Genomic DNA, 17852 nt, shown 5'->3' on the forward strand with positions numbered 1-17852 from the left:
GGGTTCCTCATAAGCTTGCTAAACGGGGCAGGGTCGTGTGTGAGTGTGGGGGGGGGGGGGGGGGGGCGCAAAACATCAAATTAGGGCAAATCGTGAACTCTATTAACGTGCCCCTTCACCCCTATGGTTTCGGGCACGTCCTTCTCAGGCCACAGTGGTGTGGCCTGGGACGGATTAATTTTCTTTAATGGGTCAGTTTAGATAGTTTAGCAGAGCTCGCGGTTTGATAAAAGTATTTGCACGTTAGTGATAAATTAACAATGAATATTTATGACGATGACGTATCACGGGAGCATTATTATATAGTCGTAATTAATGGATACATATTTCAATGAAAACATTTACTTATTGAATAGTCTACATATGCTGATTTCGTTATTTCAATTTCATATTATAACAGTAAACTCTGGAACCAAAGTTGTGACGAAAAAACATACCACAATCATTCAATGTACTCGTTAGTTATTTAGTGTCCTTTGTATAATTATATTTTGTACATACCATTGATTTGCTAGACTACATGAATAAAATCAAAGTATATAATATGTCATTAATTATTGAACAAATAATTTTTCACACCAGTGTAAAGGGATCAATATATAAAACCGATTCTGTACTTTCTGTTGCTTATATATCCAACTTTATAATCAGTAAAGCAATGTAAAATGTTTGTACATGCACCTGCTAGTATTGAATAATAGCTTACATAATAAATAAAGAGAAGAAAAATAACTAAAGTTTCCTTGTTTTCATTTAGCCGCTCTAGTTAGATTCATACAGTAATACCATTCAATTTGTTTTGTTTTTGTGCTTTTTTACATTTGTATTCAACAGCCATTATTTAAAAAAAAATCATAATTTGTTTTTGAAAATTTTATGGTATCAAAATGAATGATGTCAGAAATTTGTATGTTTAACACAGTTTTTGAAACAAAAACTGATGCAATGAGAGAGTTTTAAGAACCTCGATGATATACTAATATCAATATTTAACACAGAAGTTAACTATAAGAGTTTTTGATGATCAAAGGTAAGGTACGGGATTGAGTTACGTCATCGGCGGACTGGTTGGATTTATCCCCGTCCTAAACAGCGTTCCACGACTAGTAGATGTGCGATGTGCATGGGCGTACGGGATCCCATTTGTGTAGTGGGTGGAGGGGGCAGGCTGGGTTTTGTCCAAATTAAATGAAAATGCACGAATCTAGATAACATTTATTCATATTAGCATGGCTACCAAACATATATATTGGGTTGCAAACGAATGACTAATTTTTTTTGTGGGTTTTGTTTTGTAGGTTTTTTTGTGGGTTTTATTTTTTACATGGATTACAAATAATACTGTAGGTAGAATGATGGGAATACATGATAAAAAAGTTTCAGGCCAGTTAATTTTTGCCCGAATTCAAAGATTGGCCCCAAAACTGGTGGTGGTGGTTGGGGTGGGGAGGGGTTGGTTGATCCCTCTTGAGTTAGAAAAGTACATATGAAAGATCCCTTGGGTTTCCTCATGAACTCTATTGACGTGCCCCTTTACACCTATGGTTTCGGGCAAGTCCTTCTCAGGCCACAGCTCTGTTAAGGCCAGTGGTGTGGCCTGGGACGGATTCATTTGCTTTAATGGGTCAGTTTAGATAATTTATAAATTGGGGAGTGGAGATCTAAAATTACTAACGCCAATCAAAATTTTTATTTAAAAGTTATGGTAATTTATTCTAATATGAATAAAAGTTGTTATCCAGATTCGAGCATTTTCGTTTCATTCGGGCAAACAAAACAATTTGGAAATATAAGTCAATAAACAATTCAGGCGCAGATTCAGGTGGGTAGTCCAGGTGACACGCCCCCCCCCCCCCTCTATTTTTATCAAGCAATACACACCAAAAATAGCAACAACACAGAATACACACCAGATTTGTTTTTATCCCATCCACCTGTTCAAAAGCAACACCGGGTTTCGATCCCCCACTATTAAAAAACTTCCGGATCCGCGTCTGCTATGTCAACAATACAGAATACATGTTAACAATAATAATAAACGTTAAAACTTAATTAATAAAGACGATAAAACTGATTTCCAAATATAAATGTCCGGTACTCTAGCTTGGGGCGAAGTGAAGTCAGCTCCTATACCAACTCGTTTACGCACAGTGTAAACAAACGCAGTAATTTACGACAAGGCGCTTCGCTTTCACATACTTGACTTGTAAAACAACATAAATGACTTGACAATATAACACAGACCAAAAGAGTTTTGTCCATTTGGAGTCTGATAGAAAAGAAAGGAAGTAAATGTTTTATTTAACGACGCACTCAACACATTTTATTTACGGTTATATGGTGTCAGACATATTGTTAAGGACCACCCAGATATTGAGAGAGGAAACCCGCTGACGCCACTTCATGGACTACTCTTTTCGATTAATAGCAAGGGATCTTTTATATGCACCATCCCACAGACATGATAGTACATACCACGGTCTTTGTTACACCAGTTGTGGAGCACTGGCTGGAACGAGAAATAGCTCAATGGGTCCACCGACGGGGATCGATCCTAGACCGACCGTGCATCTGGCTGGCGCTTTACCACAAGTCTTACTAATGTTAATGTTAGCGCTGTTGTAAAATGTATGATGTCTATAACATTTTAATTACACCAATCTCATAATCTTGCAATAAGTCTTCTCGTTTTATGTTATCTGATTTATTTTGCATAAAAAAATTGTAAAGCATTTATTTATTTGTTTTAACAATACCAATGCTGGATTTGGTAACAAAATTAGTAAATGTTATTTTTAGAATACTAATAGTTTTACTAACAATTCAGCTTTTCTCGTTGATCAATGTTTAAAGATATTTTTCATTTTCAAGTAGCTGTGGTTCTATATTTTGCAGAATCATTTCTTCTAACTTGTGTGATAATTTTATACCTAATAAATTTAAGCGTTCTCCCCACCCCACCCCCAATTATAGTTTCCATTTTACTGTATGAAAAACCTCTTTTGAAAATTGCTTACTTGCTATCCATATAATTAAGATTTAGAGTAGTTTATCTTCTAGCCAGAAACATCTGTACACATATCTAATATTCTTATTGTCAAATAATACTTAATTTCCATACATCATTGGCCAACTAGAATAATATGTGTGGTTCCGGCCCTGGGCCTTCCATTACTGTGTTAACGATAATGGAGTCCTCAGTTGTACTGTCAGCTGTTCCGTTCACGTGATCTGTACCCAATTCATTATTCATAATGGTTCTTTCAACTTCCTTGACAACTTGTTGATAATCGCCATTTTTGTCTGTGCTTAAACAATCCACATGTTCGATCTGTAATAGCTCTTGGATTATAAATACCAATAGTTATTGACTTTCCAGGCCAGTGATTACTACACGAACGAGAGGTGGATGGAAGAGTGTCACAGTTTTAACAAAACAGGTAGGCAGCTATCGTGTTAGGTTGACCTGGGCGTACAGGTTCTAAGTCCTTGTAACGATAAACAATAAGAACGTGACACTTTTAGTATGCTGCAATGTGTTACAGCAAGGTTGGCAAGCGGGGTGGACAGAAAACTAGGTCTCATCGAGATATTAGTGGTGTGACTGAAGATTCAAGAGAAAATACATTTCTAGGTGCAGTTTCCAAGATGGGGGTCAATATGGACTGGATACCACATAGTCTGTCGTCCACTGTAGCTTTAATAGTATATTTGATGTGGTTGTTGTGTTCAGTGCGAAAAAGTGTAATTTTCACACGTGGACGTTAATATTTTTAACGTGTTCGTTCAACCATATTCTGTTAACAATGTATCGATCTAAATTTCAGTTTTCGAGTGATCACTTTAATATCTGTATAAAGTTAGCGCCAAATAAAATGACCTGTTCAGACTTGTATTAATAGACATATACATAATTCTATACATATAGTTTGTATTTACTAATGAAAGTTTGTTTTCATTAATAGCACCACTAGAGCCTATTGATTTATTAATAATCGGTCTCTGGATGTCAAACATTTTTATAATTCTGACATCAGAGGGAACACGCTGCAAAGGATCTTTAATATGCACTCAACCCCAGACAGGACAACATATACCACAGCTTTTGATATACCAGTTGTGAGGCACCGGTTGGGACGGGGGGGGGGGGTGGACACCGAAGATATTCGATCCTGCGACCAAAGCACCTCAGGCGAGCACTCTACACACTGAGCTAGATTCCGCCCTAATTTACTAATTTCATTTCAACTTATTTTCGTGCTTATATCAAATTACGGTTCAAGCACACACATCAGACATCTGGGATGTCTGTCTTGGACAGTGGCTTAGTTGTTAGTGAGAGAAAAGAGGGTGTAGTGGTTTTACACCTACCCATTGAGTCGTTGAAACTCGCTCTGGGTTTGAGCCGGTACCGGGCTGGGATGGCCTAACCACGACATCACCAAGGCCGTTTATTTACTAATGATGACCATAATGCGAAGTTTTTTGGGTTTTTTAGGATAATAAATTATTAATGATCTTACTTTCACTTGATGTTTTTAGCGTAGCCCATCATTTTATATTGGTGGGGTGGGGTCACTCAGGTCACAATGCCCTTGAGTATGAGAATTCCCGCATGTATACGTTATGGGTGACAGGCAAATATAAATGGTGATGGGGGAAAAAAAGAGTTGTAATTGGGGTGAGGGGTGGGGTGGGTGCATTGTAACGCCAGTGTGTGTGAATTTGTTAACATCTTTGTTAATGTTTCCCTCACAATATTATAATATCATTTACTTATACAAAATACGAACATAAATACAGTTGTGTGTTGTCGCTATTGAGGGTTATCTTTAACTTCTTTCTACAAAACAAATTGTATTTGTAACAAACCAATGAAATAGATGTGTGACGTTGATAGCGAAGAATGGCCTCGAGATTATTATTTTTTAAATCTGGATAATTTCTTTTACAATCTGGATTTAAAAACAAATTAATCTCCAGAATGTTTTGTTGTTATATTGATTTATAGGGCAACTGTTATATTGTACAGATACTGTTTTCCGTTAGTATATTCCGTTAGTCTAAATATAATACTTCTTTTGCAAATACAATATAGACTTTAACCAATAAACCTTTTATGTACAGACTGGTTTGCATATAAATTATGTCCTAAATATATAGTTACATTTTTTGTTTGTTATTTCAGTGTAGTAATGGCTGAAGCTGGACCCAAGAAAACCGTCGAGGTAGACAAAGACCATCTATCCTGCTGTATATGCTTAAATCTGTTGTCAGTGCCAAAGCTTTTGCACTGCTGTCACACGTTCTGCAGGAAGTGTCTTCAGAAGTACATAGAAGAGCAGGATCATGCCTCACACAAGAAAGGGTTTGACTGTCCAGTGTGTAGGCAGTTCACCGCAATACCAAACCCAGTGGTGGGATGGGCAGACCAAATTGTGACAGACTTCCGAATTCAAGCCATGATTGATGATTCGCCGGAATCGGGTGGAAAGCAAGGTGGGCTAATTTCGAGTTCCATGCTATTAAAAGAAAACAGTTGCAATACTATTAATATTGTATCTGAGCAATTTTGGTGGACAAAATAAATTCTCATTACCTATATTAAATTTTTCTAATAAAACTGATATATAAGCAGCGTATCAACACACGCAAGTCGTAGCCAACGCACATGTCATTTAATCTACCTGCAAGAAAATGGGATGTAGGGCTTGCACGTCATTTAAGGCTAAGATATTTAAATAATGTTTTGATTTTTAACAGAACCCTTATTTTTGCCGAAAATTCCACTTCTATTCAAAAAAAAAAAATATATATATATATATTATTATCATTATTGCAGACTGTATTTAGTAATATTTGAAATAGATAACCGAATTTGGACAAATAACCAGTGCCATATATTCATCTCGTATCGCTGCTCAACGGTTTATACGACGCTGTCGCTCCTAAATCAAGAAAGAAAAATGACGGCTTCCTTTTAGAAAATTATTGATCAATGTGCTAATTATGCAGTTACTAAATTATCTGTGTGTGGATTAAAAACTTGGTATTTCGGGGCACTTAGTTGTCAGGGGTGCGCATCATTCCTTTGGACCTGCGCCTTCATTGGCAAAAGAACGCATGAGCAGATGATGAATCATAGACATACGGGCACCCATTTTGTAGGGGGCAGGAGTGGGCAGGCTGATTTTTGCCCGGTCTCGTACGCTTATGTGGACAGTATATATACAGAAAAGTTATATATTATGTTGGCCAATTTCTCCAATTTTTTTTTTTTTTTTTTTTACTTACTCCATGAGCGTTTCAACCTCTAAACACCATAGCTCACAGATATTCTGCCGTTATAAGAAGTTGTCATATCTATTCGCCATGGAATCGTGGGCTGGCGGAGTCAGAACCCGAGTCCATGGTGGGCGTGCCTGAATCGTAAGGATGTGGGCACGTTAATACAGTTCCCTTCCCTTCCCTATCTATTCGTATACTATGAGAAATCTTGAGAACAGAACATTTTATTTTTATGAAAGTTTAATTTCTGTTAAAATATATATATCAATGTATATAACCGTATATATTTCAGATGTGGCTAAAGTTTCAATAAATGATCGGGAGTTCATTCTGGTGAATGTGATTAATGGTAAAACTAGTCAAGATAAGACAGATCCAAGAGTCACTGACATTGTTGCCCTTAGGCAAGACGACAAAGATGTGATCGTCATCACTGACGGAAACAACTGCTGCGTGAAGGCATTTTGGTTCGATACTTATAAAGACCGAGAGATGAACTGTAAATTAGTTATTAATGAAACGATGAAAAATTCTTTAGGAAGAATAAGGAAAATAAATGAAACCCAGATACTTCTCTCAGCTTTTAGCTGTAAAACGCTGTACATAATAAATGTGAATAATGGCTTAAGTATTCACACCACTATAGACACAGGAAAACATAATAGGGGCAATGGGGTTATTGGCGTAAGAACCCACTCTGCACCCGAAATCCGACTGGCGTTTGGCTACAATAAAGGATTATCAATTATGGACATGGATGGTAGTGTGGTCAGAAACATGGATATTTCTAATGATGGTCAAAACTATACAAACGATCCATGGTATCTAGCAATAACACCCACTTGTAATATCCTTGTGTCGGAGCGAAATGACTGTCTGCTTTGTGTAACCCAGAAGAGAGAGGTGTTGTGGAAATACCCGACGAAAGATCCAGCTGGCATGGACTGTGATGCACACGGCAATATATACCTAGCGATCTGCAGTGAAAACAAGGTGGTTCTCGTGTCTCCTGACGGAGAGTTCATCAAAGATGTATTATCAGCTGATGATAACACTGAAAAGCCGCGTGGTATATGCTACGACTCTGTGAAAAAACGACTCTACGTTGCAGAACTCGACGGCTTAATCAAAACCTTTGAGCACAAGTGATGAGCTTTAAAACAAACCACACTATTCTACTGTACACTATTCTTCTGTTAGTAATATAATATAGCAATTAATGTAGCCTGCACTAAGGTGTTTGAACGATGGTTTGCAAACTGAAATAACACTTGCTTGAGCTTGAACTTTTTTAACATGCCCATATACCACTAAGGTTTCAGGCATGTCCATCCCGGGTCCTGTCTCTGGATAGCCAGGGATTTGACTCGAGACAGAAAGTTAAGAGGAGAATTTGGAATATTATTTCAAAAAATAGGAATGGGGACATTATTAATTTATGTGCGCATGCCTAATAGTATAATTATCCTAAAGTTGTACTCACTGAGAAGTTTTGGTGCAATTTTTATAACAGGCTGCCTAAAAATTAAATTACTTTATTTATTTATTTATTTATTTATTTTTACCATTATTTATTTCTACTTATTTGCCCTTAGGAGGTGGGAGAAGGAGGCAAGTACTGGAGGTTGGTCCCCAGCCCCACAGGAAGTTCTGTTAGTAGGTCATGTAGGTGGGATAGGGAGGAGCATCAGTCTATGGGAAAGTCAGTGTGACCAGCCAGGGGGGAACCAGAGGAGAGGGGCGGGCGGGCCTTCGGACAAACCTAACTCACCATACGGCCAAAACGGCCTATGCTTATTGCACCGTAACCCTATTTTCTATTGAGACATATGATTGGTAGTTGGCTATGAAAGAGGATTATCGATTGTTGACATGGGCGACGTGGTTATCATAAAGCTATGGATATAGGTATTTCTGAAAAACGCGCACTCACACACACGGTCTCTAGCAGTAACACCTGATTGCAATACACATGTACCTGTTTCAGACTTGTCTGCTTTGTATCACCAGGAAAGGAATTTTAAAGAAACTAACAATCGATTCAGTTGGTGGACGGTGATGCACAAGGAAACATATTCTTTGTAACAGGAAAGAAACCAAGGTGGTTTTCTTGTATCCTGCTGGACAGTTCCTCAAAGAACCGCTGTCAAATACTGGCAACACAGAAGGACCAAATGGAGTTTCCTATAACAACGATGATACATTATAAAGCTCGGCGGTTTGATAGACATATTTGTACTTTAGTAATAAATTAACAATGAATATATTTTATGACGATGAAGTATTACAAAACTGTTATTAGATAGTCCTAAGCAATGGATACACACTTCACTGAAAACATTTACTTATTCTACATATATATTGATTTCGTGATTTGAATTTCATATAACAATATAGTCTGGAACCAAAGTTGTGACGAAAAACATACCACAGTGTACTCGTTAGTTATTTTGTCCTTTTTATAATTATATTTTGTACATGCCATTGATTTGCTACACTACATAAATAAAATCAAAGTATATAATATGTCATTAATTACTGAATAAATAATTTTTTAACACCAGTGTGAAGTGATCAATATATAAAACTGATTCTATACTTTCTGTTGCTTAGGTCTCACTACTCAGATCACTTCCGGGTGAGAGTTGATTGATCACGGTCCACTATAGTTCCTAATTGTGACACAAGTTATGGTTCACGTATTCACTTCTAGGAAGTGGTGAAGAATTAAAACAATATGTATGTGTAATGGTAAGCCTTCTGGCTGTATTTTGCCCATGCTATTTTGTAATATTGTGCATTGACCGTTTGGGATATGGGTGTATAGCGCAAGAGACAGCCGGAGTGAATCGGTTAATGAACCACCTGTTCGGACCGGTACGACAGCCAGATGCGGTCATATAGCAAAATACTGAGACGGAAATGGTCTCAATTTTGGAGTGAAAATAAATGCTTATATAATGTATGTTCGCAATGGTGAATATTGTTAGTACCAACGAGAACCCGTTCTATTGGCAATCTTTATTTGAATTTGGGCAATTTAACATGGGTTTCAATGGCAGATAACATCTGTGTAGTGAGACCTTATATATCCAATTTTATAATCAGTAAAGCTATGTAAAATGTTTGTACATGTACCTGCTAGTATTGAATAACTGCTTACATAATAAATAACTAAAGTTTCCTTGTTTTTATTTAGCTGCTCTAGTTAGATTCATACAGTAATAACACTCATTTTTTATATATTTGTATTCAACAGCCATTATTTAAAAAAAAAAAAAAAAATGTTTTTTAAATTTTTATGGTATCAAAATGAATGATGTCAGAAACCTTTATATTTAGCACAGTTTTTGAAACAAAAACTGATGCATTGAGAGAGTTTTAAGAACCTCGATTATATAGAAGTTAACTATAAGATTTTTTGATGATCAAAGGTAAGTTGATCCAGTACTGGAGCAAAACATCAAATTCGGGTAAAAACGATAGAGATATTCGGGCAAAATATGCTAACCTGAGACCTTTTTACCGTGTATTACCCTCAAAATTAGTTGTAATCTATGTAAAAATGCGTAGTGGTTCGTTCGCAACTCTATAAAGCTGTTTGGTAGTAATGATAATAAGAATAAAAGTTGTTATCCAGATTCTACGCCTATGTGTTTCCTCTAAAGCTACGTGTCAGAATAATGAAATATAATAATGAAATAGCCGATGAATAATTAATCAATGCGCAAACCGTATAGCTCATAATTAATAATTTTATTACTAATATAAAATTAACAGTTAAGCTATCGACCTTAAAACTGGTAGGTAGGTCTACTGAGTTTGCATCGCGATACCGGCTCCCACTCAAGAGCGAGTGTTAACGACTCACTGGGAAGGTGTAAGGCTACTACTCTTCTGGGTTTGTTTCCAGGACAGCATGCTTGAACCTTAACTGAATATAAAGTTGAATATCAAGTTCGATGGATAAAATATCAATTGGCCTCAGATTACAGATATCTTCCCATTTGGTTGTCCAAAATCCGGAAGTTTGACCGCGCAAGTAGTCTGCTGTTTGACTGTGATTATTTCATGGCAGACAGCTATGAAGTGGCAACTGTTTGACTGAAGTGACAGGGGATAGCATGTAGTTTGTAAACATGTGTAACTTGTTGACATTGAAGACTTGTTTGTGGTAATTCCGGCCCATGCAAAAGTAGTGCTTTTTGTGTAAAATGGGTGTACTCCGGCCTGGTTTAGAGGGTGTGTCTGTTTACACCAATATGCTGGGAGAAAGAGCTGGACAACAGGGGTTGTCCTTTTCAGGGTATGTGTCCCCCATGCAGGCAAAGGTACATACAAAACTTCACGGGCCTGCTGATATTAATAAAAATGTTATAGCCACTAAGGCTATATAGAAACATATAGCGAAATTAATTGTGGTCTGAGGCCTGATATAGTTCACACATTTACACCGGTTAAATGCTTGATTCTGATGAAAGTATTATAACCAGAGAGGTGAAATTACACAGACTGATTGTGAATACCACAAGGAATATGAAAACTAATTTATTTATTTTCTAAATATTTTATTAAATTAAAAAACATTTTTTTTGAATTTATTAAAAATTAAAATTAAAATTTTCAACTTTTAAATTTCAGTATCGTCCAAAATAGCATAAAATGACCTCTGATGTTACTACAGGTTGTTGCAATATTTTTTTAACAGTTTTGAGCTAATAATTTGGTAAAAATGAGCAAAACTTGGATTTTGTTAGTCAATATTGAGATTTTTTTTTTTTTTTACATATTGAATTTTAATGAGTTTCTCAATTATTGCAATTGGACAGAAGATCTAAATATAATGAATATATCACTACTAAATGTAATTAAACACTTTAAATAAATAGTATACAGTTTTTAACAAGATTAAGTACTCTAATAATACATTTCACCTACATTTATGTAAATTACACACTTCAGTCATTTTTCAAAATGGTCTTTTATCCTTAGAAAATCTAATAGGCTAATATTCTATGCTGTCTGAATGTATTTATTGTGTTCAGTAATCAGATGCTGGTATACTGTTCAGTTTATTGCAGAAAATGTGCCAAAAAGGTTAACATTTGGCTTGTAATACAGATGGCAGAATAATCCATAATGCATATTCAGTGGTCATTACTACAAAACATCCTTCCAATCAAGAAATACTACACTGAGGTATCCCAGACACTGGCACATGACTACACTTGTTAACAGTTATCACTGGAAACTGAAAAAATATGGTGCAAGTACCTCTTGGTAGGATTTACATCAGCATTTTGTGACAAAATCTTCATTTTCAAAGTTGTCGTCAACAAAAAAAATATTATGGTGTATACCTAAGTAATATCTGTAGGGCATATTCATATTAATATGCATTTATATGGACTGTTTTGCCTTTTACAAAGTGGCTACATGTCTAATACAGTAAATGAAGTAGATTAAGTAAATACAGCAGGTCAAAATTGAATATGAGGCCTATCATGTCTAATTTTCCCTGAAATTAGTGTGTAAACATTTGTTGCAAATGGCCCCAATTTTGTGACTTTCACCATCCCTCTGACACATTTCTAATAATGTATCATGAATTCAGTCACCATATCTTTACTAAGCCTCCACTTATCATATCTAAAATGCAAACTTTTACAGTTTTAGATTTTTTTTGTTTTTCAAAAATTTAAATTTAAGTTTAATATTTCATTAAAAATGAAGTAAAATCTAATGATTGATTTTTTTTCCTTTAAATATTTCAAAATCTTTCCAAGACAACACTGTGCAGATAGAACATATGTAGAAGAAAAAATAGCTGCTCATTGTATGAAGAAATTCCAAAATTTGATAAAGTTATTACATTTTGAAGTTGGTGTCCCTCAAGTTTCCATTGCTAAAATTGGCCATGGCAAGGCACTGTGGTAGGTGTTTTAACACAGCCTCTGTATACTCTCAGTTTAAAGGTGACATACCGATACTTACCGAGCATTGCTTTAATATGTATATCATTGGAATGCATTAGTGTGGGCCATTTTTTAGGGGGAAAAATGGACTGATAGGCCTCAGATTACAGATATCTTCCCATTTGGTTGTCCAAAATCCGGAAGTTTGACCGCGCAAGTAGTCTGCTGTTTGACTGTGATTATTTCATGGCAGACAGCTATGAAGTGGCAACTGTTTGACTGAAGTGACAGGGGATAGCATGTAGTTTGTAAACATGTGTAACTTGTTGACATTGAAGACTTGTTTGTGGTAATTCCGGCCCATGCAAAAGTAGTGCTTTTTGTGTAAAATGGGTGTACTCCGGCCTGGTTTAGAGGGTGTGTCTGTTTACACCAATATGCTGGGAGAAAGAGCTGGACAACAGGGGTTGTCCTTTTCAGGGTATGTGTCCCCCATGCAGGCAAAGGTACATACAAAACTTCACGGGCCTGCTGATATTAATAAAAATGTTATAGCCACTAAGGCTATATAGAAACATATAGCGAAATTAATTGTGGTCTGAGGCCAATTATGTACAGAAGCGGCGTAGACGGTACGGCCGATACGGCCATGGCCGTTCCACTTTTCAAAGAGATGCGGCATGGCCGTACCACTGTGTGTGTGTGTGTGTGTGTGTGTGTGTGTGCGCGTGCGCGTGCCTGCGCGCGTGTGTGTATGTATGTGTGCGCGTGCGTGCGTATGTATGTGTGTGTGCGTGCGCGTGTGTGTGCGCGCGTGCCTGCACGCGTGTGTATGTATGTGTGTGTGCTCGTGCGTGCGTGTGTGCGTGCGTATGTATATGTGCGTGTGTGTGTGTGTGTGTGCGTGCGTGCGTGCGCGCGCTTGTGTTGTAGCCTATCTGTGGAAATGTCCTTCACAGGTGAATTTGAAAGGAGAGTCTGGCAACTTCGAGCCGTACCACTATTTTTTACACTGTGCCGCCCCTGATGTGTTGTGTCTGATTGAAATATTTACCCGAATAATAAAATTATTTTAATATTGGCGAACCTTTCTAGTGGCTGTTTAATTATATTATCACGTCATATTCTATGACGTCAAACTATTGTCTTCTGAAGCTACTGGTATATAAATGATTTATTAAATGAGCTATTTTTGTTATTCGTTAATGCTTAGTTTAAACATTTGCTCGTTCAAATGAACTAATCGCTTAAATGTCTTTGCACCCAAACCCAAATACTTAACCATGAGGTGGAAACCTGGATCACAAGTTTCGATCTTTTTGAAACCTAAAGATTCGAGGTTACCTAGCTGTCACGTACATCTGATATTCCTGGAGACTTCTTAACAAAGGGTAGTAATTGAAAGGTTAGTACGACAATTACATCTCATTTTCTACATATGCGAATACTGGTTGGTGGTCTGTTGGGTTTGTTGGTTTCTTTTTGGATGGCTGGGAGTTGGATTATGATGGTGATGGTATACAGGGTCCGTGGATATCGAGCCTATGAGGGCCCTCGTCCAGAAATGACAGGCTGGTAGGTACTGGCTTCGGATCCCAGTCGAGGCATGGGATTTTTAATCCAGATACCGACTCCAAACCCTGGGCGAGTGTTCCGCAAGGCTCAATGGGTAGGTGTAAACCACTTGCACCGACCAGTGATCCATAACTGGTTCAACAAAGGCCATGGTTTGTGCTATCCTGCCTGTGGGAAGCGCAAATAAAAGATCCCTTGCTGCCTGTCATAAAAGAGTAGCCTATGTGGCGACAGCGGGTTTCCTCTAAAAAAACAGTGTCAGAATAACCATATGTTTGACGTCCAATAGCCGATAATAAGATAAAAAACAACCAATGTGCTCTAGTGGCGTCGTTAAATAAAACACTTTACAAACTTTTTCGTCCAGAAATGGTTCATAATGTAGCTTAGTGCCTAAAGTAGTAAAATTATAATATTGTAAAATATGTGTTTGAGGTGGAGTGAAAGAGTGTATATACGGTGGTCGGTGGGTTGTAATACACATCCATCTTATACCCCTGTGTACGGGTAAATAAAACACGAAGGCCATAGGTACGTATAGACTCTTAACACTGTCACTTAATATTTATATTATGCTTATAGATAGCCCGAGTACTTTGCCGTTCGAGATCTAGACGGACATTTGGACGGTTATGATCGCTTTCTTAAACGGAGATAACTCTATTGCAAAAACACGGAATTGCTGCCTACCACCGGATAGACAAAGATACCCTTTCTAATATAGCAATAACCCAATGTTTGACGTTAAATACCATAACAATGATAATTTTCGAGTTCGCTGATAACAATTATTTGACATATCAATCACTAATACACACACTACAGAAAGAAACCCGTCAGCACACACGTATTTTAAACCGAAACATTATTGAAAGTTTGCAATTATATACATTATGAAATATCACCAAATTTATAGAATCACATGACACAAACATTACCTACCAGTAATTGTCTGTGGACAGGCCACATAGTTACTCCTTTACGGACCTCCCCACCACCACCACCACCACCACCACCACCACCAATCTTTTCTAATACAAATATCGGCTAATATTATATACACATTTCACCCCAGTTAAGATGATGGGGTTGGGATTATATTATGTACATTGAGATTTTGACTCGTAGTCATCAGAGGAAAAAAGGAAAGAAAGGTTTTATTTAACGACTCACTCAACACATTTTATTTACGGTTATATGGCGTCAGACATATGGTTAAGAACCACACAGATATTGAGAGAGGAAACCCGCTGTCGCCACTTCATGGGCTACTCTTTTCGATTAGCAGCAAGGGATCTTTTATATGCACCATCCCACAGACAGGGTGGTACATACCACAGCCTTTGATATACCAGTCGTGGTACACTGGCTGGAACGAGAAATAGCCCAATGGGCCCACCGACAGGGATCGATCCCACACCGACCGCGCATCGAGCGAGCGCTGTACCACTGGGCTACGTCCCGTCCATCTCATTAGAGGAAACCTGATACATTTTTCTTAACGCAGCAAGGGATCTTTTATATGCACCTTCCCACAGACAGGAAAACACATACCACGGCCTTTGGCCAGTTGTGGTGCACTGGTTGGAACGAGAAAAAATACAGTCAGTTGAATGGATCCACTGAGGTGATTCGATCCTGCGACACAAGAACTCAACCGACTGGGCTAAATCCCGCCCATTGAATAAAATAGTTTACATTATTTTTATGGGCATTGTTTATATTGAGTGTGGTAAAGTACTCTTCATGTTTACCTATTTGTAGTGGCGTCGATTTATGTTTTGTCGTGTGTTTCATTTTGGAGGAAAGTTACAACAACTGAACAGTTGGAACATCAATCATTTCTTATCCATTAATAAATAATTATTATAATTATCCATTAAATGATAATTCTTTTTAATGGTAGAGGAGATAACTGATCTTGTAGCTTTGTCCACCACGACACTCTATCTACCCTAACACTACTTATGCTACTGTCTAATTAACCAACTTCAGTACATTTCAGCTTGATCATGGCCGTCTGCAACCCCAAGGATACTGTAGAGGTTGACAAGGACCACCTATGTTGCTGCATATGCATCAGTCTGCTCACAGTACCCAAGATGTTAGGCTGCGGTCACACGTTCTGCAGACAGTGTCTTCAGAACTACATAGAGCACCAGAAGGACGCCGTGCAGCGATGCGGCTTCGACTGTCCTCTGTGCAATCAGTTTACTACAATACCAAACCCAGTTGCTGGATGGGCAGATCAGTTTGCAACAGACTTCCGGATTCAAGCCATGATTGAAGGCGCACCAGACTCCGTTGGCAAACCTGGTAAGCAGTAGTCTGCATTTCTCAGTCGAAAATGACGATTGAACTTATTGGTGTTTTATTCGTGGATATGTAACTCAAAAGCGTGTTTATTTATAAACGAGGTTTAACTTCGTAGACAAATAAAATGCTTACCGAAGATAATCTAGCATTCGACCTGTCTCACTATAATAATTGTAATAACTTGTGATAATACCAGCGGATCGCTAATAAAGGTAATTTGAGAATTGATTTTACTGCTACAATTTAAATCGTGCATTATCAATTGGACAGTTTCATATATATTAGAGGTGGTTCCAGATGGTATTATAATGGGAAATTAGTTTGTTGTATGCATGTAGTGATGTTGTATGCAAGTAGTGATGTTAAAAGGTCCTTCTCAAGGCTTTGAGGGTCTAATTTTTTCATTTACAACTGTTTTTAGGCGGAACTAACGTTATAAATATAGTGGGGAATGGTCTCCATGAATTCTTCCACCAATGTATTAGTCTGTTGTTACTGCTTTTATTGCAGTCCATGCGGAAGGTGCAGTCAGTTTACAAATGAGTGATGTTCCAGCACGTGACCGGAAGTTTATTTTGGTGAACACGATTCCCAGCAGGAGGAATGAGGATACGAAAGTACCACGAATCATCGACTTGGTCGTCCTCGTGCAGGAGGGACGTGACGTCATCGTCGTCTGCGACTCTGACAACACGTGCGTGAAGGCCTTTTGGTTCGACCCGCTCAAGGACAGGGAGATGAGCTGTAAACTGATCATTGACTCGCAAGATAACATCGTCCTCGGCAGGATGGCTAAAATAAATGACACTCAGATTGCACTTTCGGTCTTCCAAAGCACCAAGATATACATCATCAACGTGAACAACGGGCTGAGCATCCACACCACAATGGACACAGGAAGCAGACTTCAGGGCATCGGAGTCATCAAATCACAGCCTCACTCGGCACCCGAGACTAGACTGGTTGTCGGTTTTGAAGGAGGGTTATCAGTTCTCGATATAGACGGCACAATTGTCAAACCCATGGATATCGATATTTTTGGCAGTAAATATACGGGAAAGCCATGGTATCTAGCAATAACACCCGCTTGTAATATCCTTGTGTCGGACAGTCACAACTGTCTGCTTTGTGTGACCCAGAAAAGGGAAGTGTTGTGGAAATATCCTACAAAAGATCCAGCTGGCGTAGACTGTGATGCACACGGTAATATTTACCTAGCTATCTGCAGTGAAAACAAGGTGGTTCTCTTGTCTCCTGGAGGAAAGGTGCTCAAAGAAGTGCTATCACACAGTGATCGTATTCAAACGCCACGAGGCATTTGTTACAGTTCTGAGAAAAGCAAGTTGTACATAGCGGAGCTGAACGGTTTGATAAAGATTTTTGAACATAAATAAAATAATATGAACAACCCGGTAAACACAAACACAAAAGCCCCAATAAAAACACCACCAACAATAAGAACAATGATTTACATTGCAAGAAAATAAAAATGCATACCGACTGAAAAGGTCTTAACTATAAACATGCAAAGGCGTACGGGCTCCCCTGTAGGGGAGGGGGGGATAATTAAACACCACCCCGAACTGGATAACAAACAATTGGCATTTTACCAAAGGATATCATAAAGTTGTATTGCAAGATCACTACGCATTTTAAAAAATGCATACCTTTGAGGTTAGAATAGATCTTAACTATAGCAACATGTTAAATAGGTCTCAGGGCTCCCATTTCTGTAGGGAGGGGGGAATAATGCTTTTC

At 37.9% G+C, this 17852-nt stretch overlaps 2 protein-coding genes across 3 annotated transcripts; both read left to right on the top strand.

The window, feature by feature from the left end:
* The first annotated feature begins 3290 nt into the window (after positions 1 to 3290).
* Positions 3291 to 9017, top strand: LOC121379365. Its single transcript, XM_041507949.1, has 3 exons — positions 3291 to 3440; positions 5189 to 5499; positions 6581 to 9017. The coding sequence occupies exons 2-3, from the start codon at positions 5196 to 5198 to the stop codon at positions 7435 to 7437; spliced, it is 1161 nt and encodes a 386-aa protein (XP_041363883.1). The 5' UTR covers positions 3291 to 3440; positions 5189 to 5195; the 3' UTR covers positions 7438 to 9017.
* A 4339-nt stretch (positions 9018 to 13356) lies between these two features.
* LOC121379283 lies at positions 13357 to 17560 on the top strand. Of its 2 annotated transcripts, none has more exons than XM_041507829.1 (3): positions 13357 to 13608; positions 15774 to 16094; positions 16605 to 17560. In XM_041507829.1, the coding sequence occupies exons 2-3, from the start codon at positions 15791 to 15793 to the stop codon at positions 17486 to 17488; spliced, it is 1188 nt and encodes a 395-aa protein (XP_041363763.1). In that variant the 5' UTR covers positions 13357 to 13608; positions 15774 to 15790; the 3' UTR covers positions 17489 to 17560. The 2 variants fall into 2 exon arrangements, with proteins under 2 accessions (XP_041363763.1, XP_041363762.1); XM_041507828.1 differs by having other exon boundaries at positions 15784 to 16094.
* The last annotated feature ends 292 nt before the right edge of the window (positions 17561 to 17852 follow it).

The sequence above is a fragment of the Gigantopelta aegis genome, chromosome 8 (genome assembly GCF_016097555.1).
Source record: "Gigantopelta aegis isolate Gae_Host chromosome 8, Gae_host_genome, whole genome shotgun sequence".
Taxonomy (NCBI): domain Eukaryota; kingdom Metazoa; phylum Mollusca; class Gastropoda; order Neomphalida; family Peltospiridae; genus Gigantopelta; species Gigantopelta aegis.

Excerpts from the sequence above, each read along its gene's own strand:
- LOC121379365 (XM_041507949.1), top strand. The coding sequence starts at position 5,196 with ATGGCTGAAGCTGGACCCAAGAAAACCGTCGAGGTAGACAAAGACCAT. Across the intron at positions 5,500-6,580 it reads GGAATCGGGTGGAAAGCAAG|ATGTGGCTAAAGTTTCAATA; the intron begins GTGGGCTAATTT and ends TATATATTTCAG.
- LOC121379283 (XM_041507829.1), top strand. The coding sequence starts at position 15,791 with ATGGCCGTCTGCAACCCCAAGGATACTGTAGAGGTTGACAAGGACCAC. Across the intron at positions 16,095-16,604 it reads AGACTCCGTTGGCAAACCTG|TCCATGCGGAAGGTGCAGTC; the intron begins GTAAGCAGTAGT and ends CTTTTATTGCAG.